Below are 27,183 nucleotides of genomic sequence, written 5' to 3' on the forward strand. Positions count from 1 at the left end.
TAAATGTGTTTTTTTTTAATTATTTTTTTATAAACATCAGGGGTGAGGTATGATGCTTTAAATATGAACCTCGCTTTTATGGTCCATCAGGAACACAATGAAATTAATGGTGACCCCTCGGCAGCTCCTATTCTGGCACAAGTATTTGTGCAATTTAATTTGACAATGTAATGAAGAGAGTGAATTTTCAAATGATCCAAAGTACTGCACGGGATTCTTATCCAGATGTAGGAGGATTGAGATTTATTCCTTCTGAGACTCTGTGGTGCCACCTAGTGGACTAATCTTTACTATTTTACAAAACTGCAGCTGAAATATGATTATTTGATAAAAAAATAAATAAATAAATAAATAAAATATATATATATTATAAATACATCAGCATTTAAATTTTTTTTTTTTTTTTTTTTTTTTACACAATATAATTTTATTATCTTTTACACAGTGATCAGCTACAAACACTTGCCTACAAACAGGCAGGTTAACTTCAGCAGACTCAAATAATACAGCAATATGATACAGTGGTACTTACGGACACAGTCAGGAAGTCTGTTATGGTGAACCTTGTTGTAGCATGTATCACCATGTATGGAAGAAGAAAGGTACAGTCTGTATTTTGTTAGTAAACTGTTTAGAAAACTGCAGTTATTTCAGTTCAGCACACTGTTTAATCTGGTAATAGATTAATGAATTAATCCAGAGTCAATAATGACCGGGAAATCTCAATTTCATTTTTCTCACACAGCCAACATGCTTATGGCTGCTTCAAACCGTCTTGGCCTATAACAATAACACCCTTTGACAATTTGACAAATAGGCAGGACAGAAAAATATCATATGTCTCCCAATCACACACCATATGCATGCAAACACATGCACACACAGGGACATAAGGGCACGCACAGACTTGCATGCATGTGCTTGAGCACATACACAGTTTATCAACATTTTACAAAAGATAATCTTTTTTTTTTCTTTGCTCTCTCTTAATGTCTTTGTTCTAAATCCTGAAAAGGTAAAAACGCATGGCTACTATATTGTTTTAAGTCCGCTACAAGTATTAATATTGATGTTTGCATTTCAATTTTTTTTTTCTCAATGATTACATGTGACCAGCAAATATCAAAAATGGTTACAATGATGAGTCAGTAAGGCAATTTGAACACAACCATTCATTGTCAGATCAAAATGTGTTAAGTGGACCACCACACACCACTGGAAGAAACGGAACACTGTGTACACACAGCACACTAAACATTAACTGTGTTTGAATGAGTTTTCAACCAACAACTGATGACAAAATAACCTACGATACAAACAATTTCAAAAGACCTCAGCCACATGTACACTGATAAAGTGCTAAAAGTAAAATTACACACAGCTTTGACATGTCCCTAGTGAAAATGAAATGCTTCAATGAAGTCTGAAGTATTAAAGTCGAGCACATACAGTATTGTCCGTATTGCATAGCCAGAGCTGGGGAGAGGGATGCCTGAACTACCTTGCCTAGCCTGCTGCCTACCGTGACCTGACTCTGGCAGAAAATGGTTGGATGTTTGGTATCTTTGGAAATTTTTGGATCGTCACTACAATGTACAACTTTTTTTATTTATTTATTTGTTTAAATTTAATTTGTTAATCACGGTTTGGATGTCCAGCATTAGCCACCGACGGGTCCGTGTTTGTTATGAACAAACACCAAAATCATTCACGGTGTCATTCAGCTGATTGTACGATGTTATTTTAGGTTCTCCACTTGCTCTGTCAGATTGTCCAGGAGTTGAGGTTTTGCTGTATCATTTTTTAATAATTGTATCTGTACATTCATTTTAATGTATGTGCAGGTTGCGCTCTTTTATACATGAATCTTCTTTCCGAAGTTCATTCCTGTAGTTTTTGTTGCAGTTGTCAAAGCAAGCTCCCACATGCAGCATGGGTAACCAGCAATAAATCTTCATAGTGTCCCGGTGGCTTTATGATTAAAACCTCAGATCTTTTGAAAATGGAGACAGCCTCCGACTCCACCCCTCACTGCTGTCTCCACTGTGACTTACTGAGGGACAAATAGAGCGAGAGAGAGAGAGAGAGAGAGAGAGAGAGAGAGAGAGAGAGAGAGAGAGAGAGAGAGACAGAAGATTAATGTTAGAGATGCTGATAGGAAGGAAACAAACGTATACATTCATTACTGCTCTGTGAATTGACATGAATGAACTGTAAACTTACTGTCTCGCTCTCCCCATCTGAGCCCCTTCTGGACTCTGAGCTGCAGTGTAGAGGAGAGTACACCCAGCCCCGATCCTCCTGAGTCTGCTGTTATCAAACACAGCCAGAAGAGGGCATCGGCAGAGAGGAGAGGAGAGGAGAGGGGAGGAGAAGGGAGGAGAAGGGAGGAGGTTAATTGAGATGCAATAGTTTAAAGATGCACTGTGCTGTTTTGCATGTTCGGTGCTCTGAAGGTAATGTCACTTTTCTGTGCACCAATCAGGTTACAAACATTAGAATCAGAATTGGGTTCAGTAGCACTGTCAATCACACCTGATCACTGCATACACACACAGTCCTGATGATGCCCGTTAGCAGAGTTACTCTTAAATGTGACTTCCCTGGATTTCAGTGGGCTCTGTATTATTGTGAAATGATCTATAAGAACTAAACCTAACTTCCTTCCAGGTTACCTATAAAGAGATATCCATGTAATTAATTTAATTGCTGTCTCTTTAGTCATGATGATATCCAATGTAAAATATCTATTTATTGATTATTTTAAAACACATTTTCAAGGGCTTTAAAAGCTTTTATAAGGAGGTAATTTTCTAAATTAGAGGGATAGATTTAATTCTAGAGAATCAACGGCATTAATCAGCTCAACAGCTCATCTGTGTTGCCTCTACTACAGGGTAGAAACCTGGGTATTAGTAAAAGCTAATACAAGCTACCGTTAACTTACTGCATGTAAGAGATTCAAAGCATTAAAATGACTGGTAACATGTTACATAAATATGCATGCTCCATTTAAGTGCAGGTGATGGAGCTTCAGAAGCAGCAGTTTTTATATACAGTACCTTTTTTTCTTTTTTTGCAGACTTCAGCACTATATAAGTCACGTGAAATACAGCTTTATTGTTAAATACTTCTGAAGATCCATAAGCAGCTATTCCTGTGATAGTCCCAGTGGAACAGTTACCAGCAATGCAATGCATGTAGAGACATCTGCGAGTGTTACAAATGGCCCAAACTGCCTTGGTAGTGACTTACATTGTAACTTGAGCTAGAGTTTAGCTTACGGCGACCAAGAACTGGAGAGTACACCCAATATCTGCCATCTGCATACTGATGGGTGGACACACACACACACACACACACACACACACACAGAGAGAGATGAACACGCAGGCGAATAAAATGCGAACACGTGAAAATGAAGGAATTGTTATGAATTATTATACCAAAAAAATGGAGATATAAAAGGGATGGTGTATGATGACAGAAGCAGTTTTGATAGAGGAGCGAAAGGAATGAACACAATAATGTGACAAAAAGAAGAGAGTGTTATGGAGAGCGACGAAGAAATTGACAGGACGTAGGAATGCAGATTGACAGATATCAATCATGCTGTGCAGGAAAGACAACCTATGTTTTGCTGATACATTCAAAAGCATGAACTACGGCTGGTGATAGCATCGTGCTTCAGAACAGAAAGCTTTTTGGACAGCAAGAGCAACTCCCATATTACATGCGCACTGCAACACACATGGCCCCCCTCACCATCATAACTCTACCACGCTGTCCTGACTGGGCCACTGCAAAACACCCCAGTAGAAGAAAAACAGAAAGGAAATTGACTTATTTGTAAACCCAGTGGTATGAATCACCTTTCACCTCATTTTGATTGGTTTTACTACCTTTAAACTAAATCATTATCGTACTCTGGGCATCGTTAGCAAAAAAGACGAAACCACTGAAGCGTGACAATGATAACTTACGAAGTATATGTCGGAAATCGGCACCTCTCCATCCAGTGAGTTGTGGCTGCTGGACACAGACAGCTGATTGCACGACGTGTGTGGTACCTGCTGAGGCACCTGGGGGCTTGGAGGGACAGAGGAGGGGGGCGTTGAGGGGAGATGGTGAGAGGAGCTGTGGGTGGAGGAGCGAGGAGATGCGGGGCAGATAGGAGTAAATGCTGAGGCAGGAGGGAGGGTGGAGGCCATTGGAGATGACTTGGGAAGTATGAGCTGTGTGGCTGAATGAGAGGCTGGCGATGAAAGAGTGAACGACTGAGCAGCTGTGGGAGAGGTGAGTGGTTTGGTGGAGGGACGGATAGATGGAGAAAGTGTGTAGGGTGACTGGCCGGCGGACTGAGCAGTGGAGGAGGAGGACACAAAGGAAGGAGGAAGGCTAGAGGAAGAATATACAGAGGATGGTCTGATGGAGGGAGGAGTGGATGAAGCAACAACATGAGGCAGATGATTGGGTGATAGGTGGCCCGGAGAGGTCAGGCCTGTCATCTGTGTGAGCTCCGTGCTCTTTGGGATTTTACTGTTTGAAGAAAGACAAGGAATACTGTCAAAATACCGCAAAGACAGATCATTATTCTATATTTTGCTCCTGTGTGTGTGTGTGTGTACCTGAGCTCCACCTCCACTGTGATGGTGTCCTGTCTTTCTCCATGAACCTCTTTGTGCAACCTGAAAGTATATGAGAACACATAGGGTGTCAGAAGCAGAGAGCACACAGTCATTGATCAGATATGATACTGCATATTTATACATTTATTCTCACCTGGCCATGTTTGGTGAGTGTATTTGTCTCCTGTAGCGTGGGTGCTCTGGCGTATCGAATGGGGTGGTCGGAAGGGAGTTGTTAGATGAGAGAGTGGTAGCAATAGATGCTGTGGTAGCATCTTCAAATGAAGGAGGAGTGCAGGGTGGCTCTTTCCCTGTGGGGCAAAATTAAGTAAGAAATCATGAGCTATATGCAAGAGTGATGAAAACATGCAAATTAAATAATTAACAGACCATAACTACTTTTAAAAAAAACCTGCAAACTAAAAGTATATATATATATATATATGTATATATATATATATATAAAGAGACAAAAGTGTGTGTTTCTGTACCACAGAACAATTCACTCTAAAAATCATCTAAGTGTACAACTGTGAATGTGGACAGTTAATATCTTATATTTGGCTTTCCCCATCCTGCATACCACCTACCTTAAGAAAAGCCTTAATACACCCTGTGAGCAGCACTAGACTGGCTTTATCACCTCATTTGATCTCATGACTGTGTATCAATGTGGACTAATACAGTTTAGAAGTCATACCATTGTTTTCTAGCATGGGGAAGCTGCGTGCTCCTCTGAGGTTCTCCAAGTTGTCCAAGTTTTCCTGCCTGTCGTCACTCAGTGAAGGACGCTGCCCAGCTGAACCGGCTCCAGCGCTGGACTTGGACACGGAGAGCGCCCCCCGTCCTCTCTTCGATGGAGACGATCGCAATGCTGTGAAACCAAGACATGGGTTACTCATACACAATCTCAGAAGGTAAGATGTCCGAGTCAGCATGCATGAGGCTTGTGCATGTGTAAACTCACAGCAGCTCTTCTTGAAGACAATCGTGCTACAGAATTTGTAGAACCTCTCTGCGTAGAAACAAGGTCTATGAACTGACACTGTGTCCTGTGGGAGGAAAAAAGAAGAAAGAGTCAAGATCATCTTTATTATGTTGCACCTTTCTTAAACAATGACAATGAAGGTTCTTCACTAATGACATAAAATACCACAAAAAAATATCTGATATTTGTTTTTATATAGTTTTGTTATGCACGGATACAGACCATTACATAACAGTTTTGTGAACGCTACTCACCCCGTCATGAATGAGAGATTTCCAAGAGTGCTCCAGTTTCTTAATCAGTCTGTCAGACAACACAATTAAATTATTTATTCCGTCAGAGACCTACTGTGGTTACCTGGCAATTCAGCATGGAATTAGTGGCTACAACCTACTTGCAATGTTGCCGTGCATTTTAAGATCTGTTTTAAAAGACTGGACTTCATGTTACACCTCTGCATGTTAGTACACCTGTATCTACTAAAAGACAATATGTGTGGTGATACTTTATGGTCTTTTATGATCTGTTCTTGGTCTTTCAATATTCGTTGTAGACACATCATGTATGGATTGCTGTCAGCCTCATTCTAAACATGCTTTAATTTGGAAACCAAAGAAAAATTTGGCGTTTGATATGTCCGACAAAAGCCAGACTGAAATGCAGCCTTCATGATACTCAGGCTTATGGTTTGAGTCTGCCATTTACAACCGCATTCCCCATAAATCGTAATGCTGAGTGAAAGGAGGGATGCTACGTCTGCTCCCACCTAGTCCTTGTTTCTTTTTTCTGTTTCTTCTTGCCTAGTGGCATATGGCTGAAAATGCCACATACAGGTTGATTGCCTACCTGTAAGACTGCAGAATGTCAATGATTCCGATGAACAGCAGGAGGCGCTCTCCTTTACCGCTCACAGCAGGAATACCACCCATACTAGACAGAGGAGAAAAGTTACCATCGTGTGAGGATTTGATGTGAGGCTGAACATTATGAAATGGTAACTTACGTGTCATCGTGGTCAAGTGTGTCCCTGCATGTGGAGCCTCCCTGTATCGACTCCATGGCAGTGGAATATAACGCTCTCTGCGCTGCAGGCCTCTTTTCATCTCCGCCTCCTACAGGTGAGCCCTGGGACTGATTCTCTCTCTCTGCCTGGGTTTTGTTGTGGACCCCAAGCAGCAAACTGTAGTCCATAATCTTAAAACTCTCCAGAACCTGACGTAGAACACACAAACAATATTTCAAAACATTTTCAAAGCATACAATGGCGACTATGTGTTATGATTTTACAGAATGGGGTATGATGAAAACTGGCTTAAGGAATGTCTAAGCCTTCCTTCCTGTATTCTTTTACCATTCCTTCATCGAAATAAAATTAAAAGTACAATATGTACAATTTTTAGTTTCAAAAATCTGATAATGAACTAAAACTATCAACAGTATGAAGAAATAACTATTTTAACATGATGTATTTCATTGCACAGATATCGGCATGCTGACCAGCTAGCCCAGGCCCATCTTGTCTCGTAATACCACCCGGCTCCTCAAGAGCCAAAGAGAGTCATTGTAGCGTCCCCTCATTCTGACCTCTCGTTGGACTGACGGTAAAAACAGCAATGGCTGAAACGCTTGGCAAAATAGAAGCAAAGCAAGAGTCAACATTTGCAATGCTTTCCACTGCAGAAGACACTTCTCGATGACAAATATAATAAAGTTTGATACTGAACTCACAACGTTCCTTCTAGAGTGGTGAGTACACTTTAGCTTATAAAGATAACTTATTGTATAACGTCCCTGGTAGTGTTAATATGTTAAGTTAGCTGTTAGACTAGCATTATCTGACATTAACATGTAGCAAACAAACCTGGCGTACTGACCTTGTATGGACAATTCAAAAAGGTTCTTTAATGCATCTAATGACAACAAAAACCATATCGAAAAACACTCCCAAAAATGTCGATATCTAGTTTTGATGTAGCTGGTTTTTTTTTGCCACTATGTTCTTGCTGAAAACAGAGATGAGCAAGCTATAACATAAACTATAGGCTTAACCGATTGCCATTTTTTTAGTTGATCCACTTCTGTAACCGATCAATCTAATGTTACAGTTATTAGTTATAAAAAGCAACAACTATTAACTAACAGCAGAACAATGAAAATGGAACATTTGACCAAACTGCTCTAACTCAAAGAGTGAGGACAGACCGGATGCTACAGTGACTCACTATCGCCTCTCAAAATACAAAGAGGTATTACAAGACACTATTCAAATCTTAGTTATTGAACCTTTGAATGGTCAACTACTTTTACCAAGGTTCATCTAATTCCTCCTTATTCTCTCTCTCACCAGACAGTCTCTTTGCAGCGTTTTGAGCAGAGCGCTGAATGTGTCCTGGTCCATAATGAGGCCTTCAGGAACATCATTCAGAAAATCCAGGTCTTTAAAGGTGGGTTTGGACTTCTCTCTTTCCTTCTTGGATGCTCGCCTCTTGTATGTGGAGCCCTTCAGGTCAAACTTCAAGTGCATCCGTACAGAGCGTGGTAAAATATTGTTCATCGCAACAATTCTGATGTTCTTGCCCCCACACTGGACACAATAAAGGCCAAAAAACTTTGGCAGCAAAGTCCGGGGGTTCTGGTTCAAGTTCTGGATAGAAGTTTGACAGAGCAGACAAAGGGAAAGGGACAGAAAAAAATAAAGGAGGAGAAAGTGTGGTACATCAGTGGTTAGCTTGGAGGTGTTTCAGCCCTAGTAGCATGCACCTGGCAGACAGCATGACCGATCCGCAGGCCTTAACGCTTACCCATGTGTTTCCACTGTGTGCATGCTTAACCCATTAAGGAGTGCTTAGTTTGGGTTTCACCTCTTACTTATTACAAAGCCACTTGCTGACGTCACTGCTAACTGGGGTCAACACCATGGGGTTGGATAAAGAGGATAAAGTTGACTAGATGTTTTAGCTGCTTCCTTGCTGGTTAAGCTTGGCTCATGTACACAAACAGGCCACGCCCACAAACCCAAAACTTGAAATACACACTATCACAAAACCTATAGTAAAGTTTCCGCAGAATGTTAATATTGGTTGCCTTTAAAATATTAGTAGTATGCAACTGAAATGATTCAAATGAGTGAGTCTTACCATGTAGTATCCAGGGAGCAGTTTCTGGAGAAACTCAGCCTCCTTGTGCTGGACAGTTTTGATGATGAACTCGTCATCACGGGTTACGTAGAATATGGAGCCACTAGCACCAGGATTTGTCAACTCGATCAGTGGCTCGTTACATAGAGAATACTGAACAGAGACACAGGGAACACGTAGATTAGAATTGGACCCGATATTTTGCCTCAGATCTGACAATCTCATCCACAATCTCTGAAAATATGGTTTAAATAGCAGCCATGAGAACAGATTGGATCATTTTTTTATGCTTGCGTTGCCTGTTTTCAATGAATAATCTGGGATGCTGAGTTCGTACCTCATAGTTCATCCTAAATGTATTACTTCTTTGGTACAGGGCTACATAGCACTGCAAATGTTTGACCTGCTAGAATTTTCCAAAAGCCATTCAAAAGACGAATAAATCTACCCAGTCACTATTATTGCTCATCAGCACTAAAAAGGGAGCTTTGTTTTCGAAGAGTAAATTTGTATAGATTGCTGAAATGTTCGGCCTAATGTAGTATTAGTCACTCCAAAGACGTTACTGCCTAAACTACGGAAATGTTGCATTCAACATACTGTACAGACGGGCAGGAATTATGTTGATCGAAGGTTAACCACATTGAACTGCATATGTAGAAGAACAACACAGACACCCCAGTAGCATCAATGGACATTGATTTACACTGAATATCTTATAGTGCTTTAGAGCCATGAGGATTTTGAACATAATCAAATCATTTGTTTAGAGGTTCAGAGACAGTTCCTGTTGCTTATAGTTAATTTGTGTGAAGTAATTTAATTTTGTATGGCTTAGTCGACGAAATGCAATTACATTGACACGCCACCCCTCAACCAGCAAGCATAACACACGCAGACACTAACACAAACAACCCTGACTGTCTGCCGCCATTCCTTGGATTTTAAAAAAGAAAGCATTAGTCTGCTAATCTCCCTCTGGCGCAGGTAGAATATGACCTTAAATGTGCTGCTGAGTACTTTGTAACTCACCGCATGTGTGTGTGAGTGTGTGTTTACACCCTGACATGCAAAATGTGTAAAGGCATGTGCAACAGCTTGTTCTTGTGCGTTTGCATGTGCAAAGTTTTCCTTTTATGTGTGTGGAGGCTTAATGTTCATTCACAGAGCAGCAGAGATCTGAGTATGTTTTCCTTGATGATCAATCATTCAGAGAGAATTTAAAACACAGCCACATTTAAATAAGTTATCTATTATGGTATTATTCAAATTAATGAGATGTTTTTCATATCTCTAATCTAAAAAAAAACATACAGTACATAAATATTGCTGTTTGCAGCAATAATATTTTTTGATAAAAGTTGTGACCGTGGCTTTGATATATTTAACAATCTGAGTCAATATTAATATACATCCAAAATGTTATATATTGACATTATCAATTTGATTATTAGATCTGTATTATACTTGCTACAGTTATGACAATAAGCCTGTCCTATTTTGGTCAACATAAAAGTATTTTGAGCCTAGATCTTTTATGTAAATGTAAAAAAATAAAAATGATAACATTGTTATCATCATTGATTAAAAAGAATATACTTGCTCATTTCGAATAACTGGTAGAAATAATGTTCACATACACTGCCAATGTGTGTGCTACTATATGTAAAATATTGTATGTTATTGAACAGCAGTTCTTAGCCAGTTTCATATAATTTCTTCCAAATGGGTGCCCATTGTAACACAATAAGATTCTCCAGAGCAAGTGATAGACAGTTATGAATAATTGGTCAAAATCCCATTCACTGCTTACTCATGTAGCATGAGGCCAACATTTGCATCTGCACAGTAAGAAGACACTTAGATACACTGATTATGGATCATCACAGAAAATAAGTCTCACCAGGTAGTCATCTGGTCGAATCCCAAAAAGCTCTCTGAAGTAGCGGAAGGCCACGGGGGCGTAGGTTTTAAACCTGAAGTCTGGGTAGTGGTGGGCTGGTGTGAGGTTACTGCCTTCACTGTATGGAACAAGGTGGGACAAACAAGAAGAGTTTAAGAGGATGAAGATGGCATTAAATACTTCACATATGCACATTGAGTCATACAAACACACCTGGGGAAGAAGATGCTTTCAACAACGTAGAAGTCCTGCATGAGCACATCTCTCTCAGGCTTGGAGCTGAGGTTGCCAACAGTATATCCAATACCAAGCTGAATAGCCCCTTTCAAGGCAGAGGAGGTGGTCTGGAGGCGGAGAACAAAGAGAAGGAAAACCAAGGAGTGGGTGGGAAGTAGTTGATGGAATCTTGATGCCAAGCAAACCTATGAACAGTAATTGAGAAAAAAGAGAAAGAGAAATGAGAAAAATTCTACCTTTTTGTATGTTGTCTCTCCAGAGGCATCGACCCTCCGGTGGCCAATCTTCTTCTCATGAGCTTGGCCCACTCCAAATGGGGACGGCATCTGTCAGAAGGAAAGAAAAGAATGTGATATAGGCACTTCATATATTATATACAGGTTGAATTGAACCATACAGCAAAACAATACAGACAAAAGAAGGTTAACAAGAAGAACAAAGTCACAGAGACAGGTGAGACAGACATGTGTATAGTGTGAAGTAGCCTCTCACCTCTGTTATTTGAACCCTCTTAGCTGAATCTGTGGACACAGACAGAAGGACAAGGTGAAGGAAAGACAGGTTAAGAAGTATCTACATCGCTACATTATTTAGTGGGATTTAATGCTTTAGCAGAGTAAACTAACTTTGGCATCAGACTCACAATGTTAGTGAGTGTTGCAGAGATAGATGTAAGTCATCATATGTAGGGAATTAACATGTAGGAAAAGACCAAGTGTAGACCTTCATTTCTGATGGCAGGTTAAATAATTGCCCCACGGATAACATATGCTGATTGACAAATGAAATAGCCTGACGTGTGCAGATGCCCGGCTTTCTACGTCATGAGGCTGTCAGTTAAAGCTACATAAATCATAAGCATTGTACAACACAATCAACTCACTTAAAGCAGGGAAACTAAAAAAAAAAAACTTCCGCTCCAGAAGAGCTGCTGAAGAGCTACTAATGTGTCTTGTGAGTATCAACATCTCAATCCACCTCTCAACTCAGGATCCTTTTGTTTTACAGTTTAAGGGAAAAATGCATCTGATCAAGCAAAAAGCTAATTCAGCAACTTTCATTAACCTTGTTCCAAATAAATTGGTGGTAAACTCACCAGCAGAAGAGTGGATTTATACAGGTTACCAATTGTTTGAGAATCCAGAAAGAAAAAAGATACATAGAAAAAACTGGCTAAACCAGACTGTGACTTCTGCAGTGAGCAGCCAGTGTTTTCTATTCCTGGATCAGCGAGATTTGTACAGAGAACATAAAAAACTCTATTGGATTGACTGCCTCCCTAATCTGAGTGTTGTCATTGGCTGAGGTCTCCGGATCTCATCACCAACCAATCACATGCAAGGATTAGGAAGAATCATTCCAAACGTCGTGAGAGGTACTCAACTCAACTGGACGGCGTCTGTATGAGACTTTCTAAGAGGAAGGAAGTGAGTGAGAAAAGAGACAGTTCATAGTACTTCTCAGTACCACAGACTACTCGGTTTACATCATCATGTTCATTTTCAGGTTGTGTGAGGGTGTGGATTAAGAATGTGCTGCCGACAGCTGAGATAATGAATTTTTAAACCATGTTAAAGTACAACCGCACACACTGTAGCAGATGTTGCTATCATTGAGGGGATGGCAGAACACAATAACAGCTTATATAAAAGATCAAAATGACTACTCTCTGATGGGTCAGTAGATTATAGCAAAACGCAAGACTCAAACCATCTTAACCGTCAGAAATTCGAACTAAAGTGCGGCATATTTGATTTCAAATTGTGACGACAGTAAGGTAGAGTAGTCCTCTGGGGTAATGTACAGTACTATGCAGGCGTACCCCTACTTTGACTGTTTACAATAGCTGCTGCATTAATAGCAAGAATAAGTGTCAACATCCACATTAGCGACACTGTGAGGCTGAACTTCGGCCCAGCTATGCTTTGAGCTAAACACAAACAAACATCTTTCAAATATGCTCGTAATAAAAAAAATGCTAACATTGTGGCAAAGGTTTACCCTGCTTATCATCTCAGTGTAGCATGTTTGCATGCAGACATTATCGAATTAGCCCTAAACACAAAGCAGCGCTGAGGCTGACAGGAAAGATTATACCCTCGCTACTAGTACTAGTTTAAAAGACAAAGGATTACTACTGTGATTACCATCAACAGGACAGAAATATATATTTACCAAATTTCATGACGATACAACAAATTCTTGGGACATTTCATTTAAAACCACAAATGTGAACCGTGTGGTGGCAATAAAGAAAAAGTCAGGTGATCACCACAATTGTTCAGATCCACCGCAATATTAATTGCTGTGGAAAATGTTATGACAAATCACCGAATCTGTGTTGAGATGATTTAGTCTGGACCAACGTGGTGGAATGACTGACTAACACAGATATCGCCATTCCTGAAAAGGCAACAGATGAAAGGCAAATTGTTGAAACATGTTTTTGTGTATGGAAAAAAAAACTTAACAAAAGATGCAGCTGGCCAATTTATGCAAAAATAAAATGATAATGGTGGTTAAATTCTGCATGCAACTGCACATCCAAAAAAAACTAAGTATCCTCCTAATTTTATTGATTGATTTATTTTTATTTTTTTTTGAGTGGGCCCTGTTAGGCAGTGGCAGGATGAAAAAGGCCTTCCCACACCTGTAACCTGCTGATTAATACTGTAACAAAGCCTGTCAGGCAGAACAATGGGAAGTACCATTGGGGAGGTGTACAAACAAAGCATCTCGTGGGATTAGGGTCAGGCCAGGATAACGTGTCACTGAGCTGCAAGCAATAAACAGGACAAACTCAATGTAACATTTATATTTGGGTGACAGGCTACCTGTAAAATGGTTTATTTTGAATGTGTAAAAACACTTAAGTAAATGTGCGTTTACTGAACAGCAGCTTGGATATTCTTGTAATGAAAGTATTTTATGTTAGTGCTCAGAGAAGTATGCCTGAAAGCATGTGTGTGTGTGTGTGTGTGTGTGTCATGAAGAGGATTATATCTTTCCTTTATCAGCTGAGAAAATGGCTACGTGTTGCTGTGACATAAATGTGACACCAAACACAGGAGTAGATTTTGATGCCCCGAGGCTTTCCGCACACAAATATAATGTGCTGGAATAATCTTCTGTGCAAATATCCAGCGTAACCGTATTTTAATGAGCATGCAAAGACAACTTGCTGGACAAGCTTAAGTGAAGAGGATCACATCTGTTTTCTTTCTGTCAAGTTTCCACATAGATATCGTAAACATGTCATGCATGACTTAACGTGTTTGTAGCCATGCCATCCACGGCTATGGAATTGATACCTGCAAGGGATTAGTGCATGAATTATGTTATAATTCCACATCAGATTACATAAGGCACTCTTCAGATTTGGATAGGAAGAGAACCAGACAGATATGGTAAGAACTATGAAGACAGAAAGACAGATGCTGCGGAGAAAAACAAAATGACACCAGACAGCTCAGTAGTCCATCGTGTGCAAGCGTAGCTCCAGCGGGTGGTGTACATAAGAGTGACTCCTGTGTGTGTTTATAGCATGCAAGTAAAAAGCTCCACACTTATTCAGGCCAAACATTGGGTCTTCTGGGACCGTGTGTGTGTACACATTGCTAATGTGCGCCTTGTGCCAGCCTGCAGTGAGCCACTGACAGATAGGCGACTACAACTGAACAGCAGTGACTTGAATCTTGACACTGTTATCTAAGCAAGCAATTCATTATTCATCTCCACAGCAGACATGTTCCACTATTTTCTGTAGGCCATCAGTCTTGGTGGAAATTTTCTTTTTTTTTTTTTTTTTTGTTCCTGTCATCTACCCCTTTAAGTCAATGTGCCGAGATGCACTACGGTGTAATTTGAAGGTTAGGATGCTGCCCATTTATGTCCAATTTCCTCTCCCCAGTACACCCGCTGTCACTGTTTGGAAAAAAAAAAAAAAGCCCAATAAATTATGGGACTGTCTGACAATTTTTTTTTTTTTTTTTTTTACCAAAAAGACATACGAACCGGTGTCCCCGAAGTCAAGCTGTAGACAGAGCCCGGCGGCCGCTGCCTCGCTCGTGCTCCCGTCATCCCCGGTTTCCGCAGTCCCCCAGTCCATCTCCCGGACGGTTCCCGACGACGACGCGCGGCCGTGTCTTTCCTCAGCGAGAACCAGACGCTGGTGTATGCGCTTCGAAGCACGCTCGGAATCCTGTCATTTCACCTCACTCAATATTTACCGAGACAACTGCAGACCACATAACTCCACTGGTGGACGTGTTTTGTCGCTGGAGAACCGCAGCGACGCGGGCACGTTCAGAGCCAGTGGTGCTGATCATCTCCGCCGCTGCCTTGCGTCATCGTTCTAATCGCGCAACGGCTGGTGCGCGTACGGCATCATTCTACGCTCCCTGAAGTAATTGGACATGTAGGAAACAGGCTATGACGCTTGGATGGAGACATTATTCTGGACATTTTAATGTCTTTAACATTTTGCAATTTAAACCTTTTCAAAAAATCTGAACGGAAAGCATTTTGAATTAAAAATGTGTTAAAACTGGAATTATGGTCTCAGGGTTGTTTGCCTCCTCCAACCAGTCAAGTTGCAGTTTAAATCCATGTCTTTCCAAATTCACATATGTGGTCAAATCTTTAGACGATTTGGCCAATAAAGCTAAATTAACATGAACACAAAATCGTAGCCAATTCTTCAGATGTGGCAAAGAAGCCACAAATTGTGAATTCTACACACACACTTATTTATGGAATCACTACAATTTAAAAGGGTTACAACAGCTCCTTCTGTTCCTGAGTTATGGCTCTGAATAATGACCAGAACAGTGTTTTTAGAAGAAGATTTCAATTTCACAGTGACGTGGACCTTTGACCTTTTGGACATTTGTGTTAAATTTTATCAGAATTGGTTTAGGAAGTCTTGGGTTATGGCCACACATGCTTTATTAGGTCACACTGACCTTTAACCTTTGATCACTATAATCTAATCAGTTCATCCTTGAGTCCAAATGAACATAATATAACATTTTAATAAATTCCCTCGGTGTTCCCGAGATATCGTGTTCATGAGAATGGGCTGGACTGACGGACGGGAAACACGGAAACGTAACGCCCCCGGCCACTGCTCTCGCTGGAGGCATAATAAGACAGACCAGCAGTAACCATTCACACAGCAGGTGAGCATTAATATTGTGATATTTTTTTTAATTTTTTTAAGTACTGTTACAGGTGCATGGGAATTGACACATTCAGGTCCAAGACAGCATTTACATCCAATTTCATCCTATAAGTCACGAGTTCAAGTTATTAATATCGCTTTGTCAAGTTAAGTGAAAACAACATTATCAATAGTTTAAATGTATGGCATTCTATGTCCTTGCATAAAACACATTGACACATGAACAATCTTGTTATTTAACCTTCAGAAAGGACTGGATGGTATTTGTATCGCAGTAGAAAAAGGAATGGCTGTTTTGAGTGTGAAGTATAATGTAAAGTGTCTCTACTTTGACTAACTAGTGAATGTCCTCCCATATGGTCATGCAAGGTTTGGTGTGAGTGGGCTCTGGAGATTAGTTGCACGCTGAGGATCATCAGGCCTTGCCCTTCCCAATGCTGGGTTTCCAGACAGGCCGTCACTGGTCCAGGCACACACACACACACAAATACTCTGCACTCCATGGGAGAGGTCAGGAGTCAAATGAACACAGGAGCAAGTTGTATTACAGGTACGTGGGCAGGTCCTTCTCCACCACCTGCATACAGACAGAAGTTTTACTTTGACAGAGATGGTAAATGAGGAATGTCAGCATTGCAGGACCATGGGCAAAGATTAATACAATAAAAGAAAATATCTGTAGTGTATATTAATCATCGATTCAACTACCCTTTTAAATTCTATAGTTATCTTTCAGTCTATATCAACATATTGCCTGAATAAAATGCATGCTGGTTGAGATTAACGAAATTATAACCAATTTAAAAAAATAGCAGGAAACTATTATATGCAACAACATCCTATAAAATGTGCTGCATTTCAAAGCATGTAGAGAATATTAAAAATATAGTGATGGTGGCTTACACTGGGATCGTCTGTTGGACCGTATCTCTTCACCACTAGTCCTTCTCTATTTATAAGAAACTGTTCAGGAAAAAGACATTATTTTATTGCAAGATTGATTTTTCATGCAGCTGCAACAAGAAAAGTGAGCATTGTACTGAGGTTGGTTCCTAAATGGACATAGTGCTAATTTTATTAGCAAATTACCTTTGTGAAGTTCCATTTGATGTTACTGCAGAAAAAAAAAAAAGAAGTTTTTATTACAACACAAGCCGCAGACATGACAAGCGAGACTACTGTTTCTTCCACGGGGCACAGGGTGTGCAGTCAGCTTGAAGTCAAATGGATTACAACAGTGAATAATTCCATGGTGAGTGAATATTTCATTCATGGAGCAATTTATGAACCCACTTAGGCCACTTCTCCATTATCTATTTGTAGGCTGACACTTATTTTTTACCAAAAAAATGGCCAAGTGTACCGTTTCCTTCTCAATCTTGTAATTATCTTACCACATCACCTTTTAAGAGTGAATATTTGATACTCAAAAGTCATATGGTATCAAGATGACGCCACGAAGCTGATTGTTTTGATTTTTCCTGTTGCGTTTATTAAGTGTACATGGCGATGGCATTGATAAAGTTGCACTAAAATTATTTACATGCTGTAAAAACTGGTGAAACATTTCACAATCTAACCCAAAGTGGACAAAAAGCAAAGAGGAAGAAAGGAGTGGGATGAAGAAACAAAAAAAAATCAACAGGATGTGTATCGGATGTCGTGTTCCCACTCTGGGGTGGAATGACTCAATATGGAAAATATTTATTTTTACTAACAAAGGAGACTTTTAAGAAATGACTACATACTGATTTGGACTTTACACACAACTCTTCTTTCACGTTACTCAAATGATCACATTTACTTATTATAAACTAAAGATATAACCACCGGCTTCTTTACTAAAATAGGGGCAGTGACTCCAAGCTTTTCAAAACTATAAAAGTTTTCACAAACTGAGATGAACTATAAGAGAAATAACAGCCATAACTATTATTAAGACCAACATTGTGAAATATTTTTTTCCTTTAAATATGTTGTCTTCCTTGCAGTGGCATGCATGAATCTAAATGCACACCCAATACATTTGAAAGACAGAAATCAATTTAATTCAATAACAATGATGTACTGAAAACAGATACTGTAAAGAATATTCATTCATACTGTAGAGTACATGGTCCGACCCATTAATCTCATTAACTCAAAGAAAAAAAATAATTTCAGTGTTTAATCCAATTATGCTAAAGGCTCTTTTTGTACACAAAGTCATGAAGCATTTCTTTTTAGTTAACAGAAGAGTAGGACAATAACTCACTTTCCCAGGGTTCCCTTGCCTTTAGGCTGTGCCTTCATCCACTTCCACAGAGGGTGAGCATTGTCGCCATTCACCTCAATCTTACTGAAGAGATCGAACTCTGCATTATAACCTTTGGCAAACTCTTTAATCTCTGCTTCAGTTCCTGGCTCCTGTATAATACCAACAACAACAAAATCCCAAATAAAATTCATTTTATTAATACAGCCATCCAGAAATGTATCTAAAAATAGGCAAGAATCCAGCTGACAGTGCAAAAACAAATGAATGAGCATTAAAACGGCCACCATCCTGCTCGACCACTACACTCAAAAAGAACAGGGAGACAGAGGAGAGGATTAAGATTTGACAGTCATGTGTTGTTTCGATGGCAACAATGACAATATTTGTTTGATATTGCACAAAATTCCAAAAACAGGCTTTGCTGCCATCAGTTTATCCACATTACCTGTCCTCCAAACTGGTTGCATGGGAAGCCCAGGATGCGTAAACCTTTCTCAGCATAGGAGGCGTGCATTCCCGCTAGCTGAGTGTAGTTTACCCTGGTCTTTCCTCATTTAGAGGCAACATTTACGATGATGCAGACGTACCCTCTGGCAAGGAAAAACAAGACAAAACATTATGTTTAAACATCCAGTGTTACTCATTGCTTAAGTAAACCTGCAGTGCAGACCTTTTTTTTCGTCCTCCTTTTGCCAGTGAGAGTAATTACACACAGGAACATGAGCGTCGATACACGCTCACGTCTTAGGCTCTGCCTTTGCTTACAACACTATTTTAACCCAATTCAGTCAGCATGGCTAAAAACCGAAAGGTAGCTCGTGCGCGTGCGCTGCCCATTGAGCATGCGCAGTATTAAATATATATAGATATATACTGTACTGTATATACTGTGCATTTTATATTTTTACTGCTATTTTATTGCTTTCTATTATTCTATTATTATCTTATTGCTTCCTGTATGCTGCTGTAGCGAAACAATTTCCCCTCGGGGATTAATAAAGTAACTACCTAACCTAACCTAACCTAAATGCAATGCATTGTTCCGGCCAACGCGTGAATGTTTCACCAAACATCAGATTTAAAACCGTTTTCTGTGAAACACGGAGAGCTTTCTCTGGCGGTTACAGGCCCAAAGCATCATGTGAACTCGTTTGGCAAAACTTGAATGTAATGGACGTTTATTTATGTGTAAAAAGTCCTCCACTAAAGCTTTAGGTTTTGATGTCGAGTAGGGTAATCTCGGAATAAAACAAAATATACTTTACCTGTAATTCTCAAGAGACACCTCATTCCCATCGATGTCTTTGGCAGAGAACTCGTAGATGGATTTGGCACTCTGCCAGTCTCCCACCTGAGCACACTACATGGAGGTAATGAATTAAAATTGGACGCAGGTGAGTGTTGGTGATTAAGCAACAACTTAAGATAGAAGTGTGTCTGTCGGGGGCCAAAGTAAAAGAAAGCAGGCCAAAGGGTGAGCTTAAATCTGACGCCATGATTAATCACATTATTGAGAGGAAATGCAAGGATGTCAACTTCTGGTCCTAACATTCAGTGCACTTTGGCCCATTTGTGTCATCATGCATAAACATGTTTATCTTGCTATCTCCACAGTTAGTGGCCAGCATTTGAGTCTATCTCACTCAACAGAAGGGAAACACGCAGATTAAAAAAAAAAAAAAAAAAACAGACCTGATATTCAGCGTTAATATTATTTCTCAACTGCTGCATTTTCGCGATCAATAAAAATGAGGAAACGAAATAATGACACGGTGGATCTCTGAGACGTTACGTTAGATCACTTAGAGCCTTGATTTGGCGACACGGAAAATACGACGAACACGAGTTTCATTTGCGGCAATTGAGTCAAGCTGAAGGGGTACATTTGTTACTTATATTCAGCCCTTGAACCGACAACAGAAGCTTAAACGTTGCTCTTATAATGTCTGGGGCTTTTACACGAAGCTCGCATTAATAGGTATCAATGACGGACCCATTTGTCGGTTGCACCGCGAATATAAATAGAAGTTCTAAATGTGACCTCCATGTTTTCCAGCATGTAGGCTGCAGCGAACATACAAATGTTTAGACCAATTTGATATTGAAGCGGAAAACGTGCATCATCTGTATAACGGTGCTCTATTTACTTACCATGCTTCGTAATGCTCCTCTGTTCCCCACCAGTCCTAACAACAGTGACGGTCCCCGGACCCACATGCCTGCCACACTGATCATGTGACCTGTTAGCTCGGCCCACTGAGACACGCGGACGCGCAGCACCAAGCAGCCAGACCTGACATTACCTCAGTGGAGAGATTGGATCCCTTTATAATTTTCGTAAACATGACGTTTTAAAAACATTTTCCTCTTTTTTTTTTTTTTTCCTATCGTCTTACACTAATTTATTTTAACAAATGAATGTACCTTCATACCGGCAAACTGTATGGAAATAGGTTGTTACAAACCTACACAAGAAGAATATGCTATCAAACTAATAAAATGCCTGACAATGACAGACTGTCTTCCTCTTTCTGGCAGCCTAGTGAGGTGAGGTTTGTGCTTACTCACTCTCTGGGGAGGAACAATGTGGTAGGATCACTTGGGGATTATGACCTTTTACTTTTTGTCCAAACATGTTTGCACTGCAGAGTCAGCTGCCTTGGAGACTGGATAGCAACAGGTGGCATGTGTATGCACACTCATAGTGAGATGATTATGGCCAAAATCTGAGCTAAATAATTCATTACATTTAATACATTTTTCCACGGTCTTCCCTGTCTCACACCAGCTAACAGTGTGACAATGAGATGCGACAAGCCAAATTTAGGTCTGAAAGAACAGTTTATTTGAACTAATTGAACATACACTCCTCATCAGAAATATTGCCACCTCTGAAACAGAATTTAGAATAACCTCAGGAAGGAGTTTTTATAATCAGAATATTTAACAGAATGTCCAAAGATGTGTTACTAAAAAGAAACTCAATGAGAGAAGGCTGCGAAGGTTGGTGTAGACTGTGGAAAAAACACCACAAATGGCTTGTTTGGTGTCTTTATAAAGAGCTTCAGGCTGACTTGAATTCATCTGGAGTGGTGGTTTCAGCCTGTACGCGGCACACTGAACTAAGTAGGGCTCCAAGGTGGACCCCACTATTGAAAGAAAGGCACATAAATGGAAGGCTATTGTTGTCAAAACCTCTCAAAGTTATGCCACAGTCTTTCTGGGATAATGTACAGATGAAACCAAAGTAGAGCTCTTTAGGAATGCAGTGAATCAGTCTGAAAAGAAGACCCTACCTACAGTAAAACGTGGTGAAATCTCTCTCATGCGTTGGGGCTGCTTTGCTGTCTCAGTTACTGGAGGCATTGAATGTATAAGAAGAAAGATGAAATCAGAAGATGACCAATGTTTCTCAGAACAAAATTGTCAGAAAAGTAAACATCTGGCAGCAAAAAAGAATGGTTGAAATCAATGAAAAATAGTTGACTTAAATTCCATTAAAAACATCTGTAGAGAACTTAAATCAGCTGTCGCAAAAAGGACCTCTGCAAACTTAAAACAGCTTCAATGCACCAGCAGACAGAAGAAAAAGGCTTCAACATGCTGGCTACAAATAATGTTAATTGTCCCCAAAGGTTCTGTACTCTTGATAATGCATGAGGTGTGTGCGAGTACCAAAGGCAGCAAATAAATGTAATGCAAACCAAACTAGGATATATCTGTGAGCAGGAGCGGCTTAAACGGGGCAGGAGGAGGCTGAAGTTGCAATCACTTTCAGCCATGATCGGCTGTGCACGCTCACTCCTGACAAAGAGGCTGTAAAGGGAAGGATGTAACACGGCATTTAATGTTTTATTCTCCTTAAGTAATAGGAATCTTGTTAAATCGATGGAGTATTCAGTAACATAATTTGTAACAGTTAACACATTTTCTAAACTTATTGCTGTAGTGGCTCAGTTCATCTTTGTGGGTCAGAACATTTCACATCACATAAACACAAATAATAATCTGTCTTATCTTACATTGTAGGAAGTTAGGATACTGTTGACCCAATTGTGTCTATGGACTCCCGCAGCGGGTAGGCAACACACGTTTTAAGAGCATACTTAATTTATTTATTTTTAAAACCAAGACGGGTAAAGAAATAATGTGTTTATTGTAATAATGTTATTTCTTGCAAGAGGAGTCACAACCTTTCTTTTTTGTGCTTTTTGTTTTCATCTTCACTTCTGTCTAAAAGTTTTAGACTAATGTTATGTACAAAACTAATGTTTCAGAGTTTAGAAAGTATGGCATTTAGCTGATATAGTTTTACTGCACACCAAAACTTTCTCTCATTGACTTCAAAATTAAATTGAACTGTATGAATGTGGCTGGTTTGTGATCAGCTTGAATTCAAATCATTAAAGCTGTAATATCATTGTTATTCCAACAGAGGGCGTTATCTCATTGTAGGAAAGACTGCTATGGAGCGTTCATAACTTTGGTTTCTAAAAGAGGCCAAATTAAATTTAAATTGAGAAAGAAAAACAAGATTAAGATTCAAGGAGGGTTGTGAGATTCTGTGAAGACTGAAGGCAGTTTTGTGGATTTTAGTTGAGGAACTACAGAAGTTTGCCTCTGAGGGCCGTACAAAGTGATATCAACCTGAGATCTTCAGGTTTTTAGGTACTCACATTGTACACAAGTTTATTCAAAACTACTTTTTTTTTTTTTTTTTTTTTACTTTAGTAAAATGAGGCCAATGACTTATTCCTTTACACCCTCAGCTGTTCTGGGTAATGAAATCGTCTGAAATAGACTCCAGTGACCTGACGTCAGTCTGGTGCCACAATTAAAGTCCCCATGAAACAGCGTTTTGATTCTTTAATTGGATGTATTCCCAGCTGAAACTGGATATTGGAGTGGGACATAATACACAAAGGAATTACTCAAAAGTGTGAACCGAGAGGTTATCAGTTGGAGAAAGAGGTTAATTCATTTATTCGTTGGCATTATTAGGCTTGCAATATCAGTTCATTAAGTTTAAATGTCTAGAGGGGATAAGTGACAGAAAATGTTATTTCATGCGAGTCTTAAATTTACTGATCAAATGTACATATTTCTCTCCACTTATTACAGCTCATGATTTATTGGCAACATTTTAATGTATTTCTGTAAAATCAATGATAAAAGTATAAAGTCCTGGACTCATTTCAGTTGCAGTCCCTAGTGTATACACAGTTAATGAACCTTTATCACGATGGAAATGGGAACTAAAAACCTAGAAATGTGAACAAGGACAGATAAGTTGAACGATATTGTAGATACGAAGATATCACATTACAAAAATAAAACATAGAATAGTTTTACATTAAAGGCACATGACTGGAAAAAGACAACACTTCTAATCACTTACTTTTAATCAGCTTACGTGTGATGAAATAACGACATGGACTTATGAGACAGTGTTTTATGACACAGGAGTCGATCAACTCTGAGAGACTTGAACTAACTGAATGTCTTGATCATGACAGCAAAGGACTCTGCAGGGGTTCTGCATGAGAACTTTCTCTTACCTACCGGCACACACACTGACGAAAAGGCTTTTAATTGGGTATGACAAAAAAGAAAATTTGCTACAGGTTTCGTTCGGCCTGTAACATCCAGTTCCGAGACCATAATTGAACACCTGATGTGTAACCAATTAAAACCTAGATGAAAGGGCTCTTTCTGTAAAAGATATCAGTTCAGTCAATGTTTTGTGTGCATGTGTAGAAGTCTAGGGAGTAGACACTGTAATTAGTAGCTGCTCTGCCTGTACTGGCATAGTGAATGTGTATAAAATAATACAGTAGGTTTCTCCTGTGCAGGTGGCTATTACACATAGCAGTGCTGAAATAAATTAGCCTTTGATAACCTCACATGAACTGCGCAACTCCATACTGATTTATAATACAATGTGAAATGCAGATATTTTCTGTAAAAGGCATCTACACCTGTTGCACACACACACACACACACACACACACACACACACACACACACACACACACACACACATGCAGGGTTAATTAAAACCATAAGGATAATAAGGTCATAAGATGACATTTCAAAGTGCTGCATGACACACATGTGTCATCCAAACATCTTTTAAACCTGATGAAGAAAAGGTTTGTTTACATGTTTTCTTGTTTACTTTACCACAGCTCAGGCTGTAATTTAATGATCTGCTCCCATCTGAGGCCGAACTATGCAGCCAGCCAACAGCTGTTACAGGTCAGATATTCAAACATCCGCTCATGCATGCTGCAGGCAGGTGTATGGAAGAGCATGCAGGACGTGACTGAACAAAATTCAAGCAACACAATTATTGCACATACATACATCAGAATACGTTTGAGACACACAAAAAAAAGAAAACCACACCACAGTTATTCCTGTGTCGATTGAAGAGGCAAATAAACAACCAAATAAATGGTTAAGGTAGACACTGTGACAATATTGCCATTCAATCCAATACAACATTTTTAACTTTTTCCAAACCGCATCTTTTTTTTTTTTTCTTTTTTTTTTTATATCAAAGAGTTATGTTGGGTGATACACGACATAACCAGTTAACCCTGTCTAAATGAGGAAAAATTGTATTTGTGAAAAAGTGGGAGATAATGAACAGGAATAGACAGAAAACACAGAAAAACAAACAAGTTTCATATTAAAAGAAGAAAAAAAGCAGTTGCCTAGAAACAACCTCTGCTAAAGCTGACTCTTTCTACCCCCCCACCACACCCCCACCACACACGCACACGCGCACACACACACACACACACACACACACACACACGCACACACACACACACACACACACACACACACACACACACACACACACACACACACACACACACACACACACAGACAGAGCTATGCCCACCATGAGAGATAACATCAGATGCTTAGGGTTATTTCTCACTGTTCCTAAGCAACAAGTTTGCTGTTTTCTTGCCTCCGCCATATCTCGGTTGACTCCACTGGAGATTAATAGTCAAAGACAGAAATTGAATGGACCGCAAAACTTAAGTAATTTCTCAGAAGTTTGTTTTACATTTGAGGGCGGAGTAAAAAAACGCTATTACTATTAAAAAAAAAAAATGGCCCTTTGGGGATTAATAAAGTATCTATCTATCTATCTATCTATCTATCTATCTATCTATCTATCTATCTATCTATCTATCTATCTATCTATCTATCTATCTATCTATCTATCTATCTATCTATCTATCTATCTATCTATCTATCTATTACCTCAGCTCGACGGCTGGGTGTTAAAAAACAATTTTGAGACGTGGGGTCTTTCATTTTAGGTAAACTGTGCTTTTTGACTCTATATTCTACTGTTTATGTTGTAATGGCACATGGTGTGAAAAGCTCATCACATCACTTTACATTTACTGTTCAGGCATTTACTTAAAAAAAAAAAAAAAAATCTATTCCACAATAATTAGAGCCTGCCAGCTATAATTACTACATCAACAAATTCAATCACTTTGATCAATTGTCAGCGCACACTTTAAATATTAAATGACCTGCAGTGATGGCAATAAAATATGTGAGATAATAGGAGCCCACATGTGCTCGCTATGAGATCGTATTACCTTGAGAGACATGTGATGGTATTTCAATTTCAATACAGGTATGCATCACAGCAAAACATCTAAGTAGGATCATGCTGAAAGGGACCACTGAATTGAAAAGTTACATGTCTCCCTGTTGCATGTTTTAGAATACATAACAAAAGGAGTATAATGAAAACAGATAGCAGCCTATATTTGCATCGGCAGGGAATCTTTTACATTTAACCCTTACACTCTGGGGGGTTCGGTTGGCAAGGCAACAGATTCTACAACCTGTTTCCCATGACTGCATCTCAATAGTCCAGATCAGCCTCCGTATCCCCCCTGTCTTCCTTGAGAGAACAGGAGTAAGTCCAGGCAGGCAAGCCATGTGTTGAAACCTTCGATGTTATGCTGACAGTCAATTGGCAGCCAGCTCACCACATCCCACATCAATATCTCTCAGATCTATCCCCAAGATCAATTTAATACCTGCAGTCTTAGCTGCCACTGCCCAACCTGCTTGTAACCATTTGAGCTTTAAATAAATCAAATATTGTATTTGAGCTTTGTGAGAAACCTCAATCTAACTTCAACATATTGCAATCCTATACTTCTCAAACATTATATTTGCAAACTTGTTTGGTCCTTAATGCATTTGTTAAACAATAGAGGGGGGAAGATTTAGTGGCTGTGAGGAAATGTGTTAAACGTGGGAGTATACAGGTAATCACTTTGGGGATTTACAATTTTCCAGTTAAACTAAAGGATTAAGTATTTCTTTGTGGACTGAGAAAATATTCCTGTTAAATATATATATAAATATATTATCTACAATGTGTTGTCAAAAAGTTGTTTTTCGAAATGCATAAAGTGAGGTTTTAGAGATGTATAGTTCTGTTATAACAGATTTAACATACTGCAAATATAATCCAAACTTCCGAAATGTTACAACAATTGGAATACAGACTCAGTCTATCAATTGTATAACATATAATGCATTTTAATCACAAGAATAATAAATACCAGATACAAGCATGGCAGTTTATTTACAGGTGCACACTTCAAAGTTCAGATAGTATGATTTTTTTTCCCCCTCCATGTGGGTAAACCATGCCTGCTTGAGAAGTTAGTATCCATAACAGTTTTCACAAGTGCTAATTATGAAAAGCTAAAAACAAAACATTAGACAAAGTCACTTGGTTGCTAAGGAGCACAATTAATGAATCTGTACAAGACTGCATAATGACAATTAAAAA

The 27,183-nt window shown here is 39.4% G+C and overlaps 2 protein-coding genes across 6 annotated transcripts; both read right to left on the minus strand.

The window, feature by feature from the left end:
- Positions 1 to 904: 904 nt before the first annotated feature.
- On the minus strand, positions 905 to 15,982 carry LOC138202809 (phosphatidylinositol 4-phosphate 5-kinase type-1 gamma-like). 5 transcript variants are annotated; one of them, XR_011178670.1, is made up of 18 exons: positions 14,908 to 15,982; positions 11,386 to 11,414; positions 11,130 to 11,219; positions 10,870 to 11,000; positions 10,657 to 10,774; positions 8,754 to 8,906; positions 7,961 to 8,260; positions 6,620 to 6,828; positions 6,463 to 6,546; positions 5,871 to 5,919; positions 5,596 to 5,680; positions 5,329 to 5,502; positions 4,783 to 4,939; positions 4,629 to 4,688; positions 3,984 to 4,539; positions 3,766 to 3,800; positions 3,256 to 3,330; positions 2,227 to 2,310 (listed from the first exon to the last, which is right to left on the minus strand). XR_011178670.1 is itself a non-coding variant. In XM_069157090.1 (17 exons), exons 1-17 carry the CDS (start codon positions 14,999 to 15,001, stop codon positions 2,051 to 2,053), a joined length of 2,376 nt encoding a protein of 791 aa, XP_069013191.1. In that variant the 5' UTR covers positions 15,002 to 15,982; the 3' UTR covers positions 905 to 2,050. The 5 variants fall into 5 exon arrangements, 4 of the variants coding, with proteins under 4 accessions (XP_069013191.1, XP_069013190.1, XP_069013193.1 ...); XM_069157090.1 differs by lacking the exons at positions 3,256 to 3,330; positions 3,766 to 3,800 and adding an exon at positions 905 to 2,053 and having other exon boundaries at positions 2,224 to 2,307; XM_069157089.1 differs by lacking the exons at positions 3,256 to 3,330; positions 3,766 to 3,800 and adding an exon at positions 905 to 2,053 and having other exon boundaries at positions 2,224 to 2,310.
- A 98-nt stretch (positions 15,983 to 16,080) lies between these two features.
- On the minus strand, positions 16,081 to 20,588 carry LOC138202810 (phospholipid hydroperoxide glutathione peroxidase-like). Its single transcript, XM_069157093.1, has 7 exons — positions 20,484 to 20,588; positions 19,598 to 19,692; positions 18,778 to 18,922; positions 18,330 to 18,481; positions 17,165 to 17,189; positions 16,979 to 17,038; positions 16,081 to 16,652 (listed from the first exon to the last, which is right to left on the minus strand). Exons 1-7 carry the CDS (start codon positions 20,565 to 20,567, stop codon positions 16,620 to 16,622), a joined length of 594 nt encoding a protein of 197 aa, XP_069013194.1. The 5' UTR covers positions 20,568 to 20,588; the 3' UTR covers positions 16,081 to 16,619.
- Positions 20,589 to 27,183: the final 6,595 nt, after the last annotated feature.

The sequence above is a fragment of the Embiotoca jacksoni genome, unplaced genomic scaffold (genome assembly GCF_022577435.1).
Source record: "Embiotoca jacksoni isolate LCO1_2020_lvr unplaced genomic scaffold, fEmbJac1.0.p SCAF_22, whole genome shotgun sequence".
NCBI classification, from domain to species: Eukaryota; Metazoa; Chordata; class Actinopteri; family Embiotocidae; genus Embiotoca; species Embiotoca jacksoni.

Coding starts and splice junctions, on each gene's coding strand:
- LOC138202809 (XM_069157089.1), bottom strand. CDS start 15,001: ATGGACTGGGGGACTGCGGAAACCGGGGATGACGGGAGCACGAGCGAG. Junction 11,001..11,129: donor GAGAGACAACATACAAAAAG/GTAGAATTTTTC, acceptor CTCCGCCTCCAG/ACCACCTCCTCTGCCTTGAA. Junction 4,689..4,782: donor CACTCACCAAACATGGCCAG/GTGAGAATAAAT, acceptor ATATACTTTCAG/GTTGCACAAAGAGGTTCATG.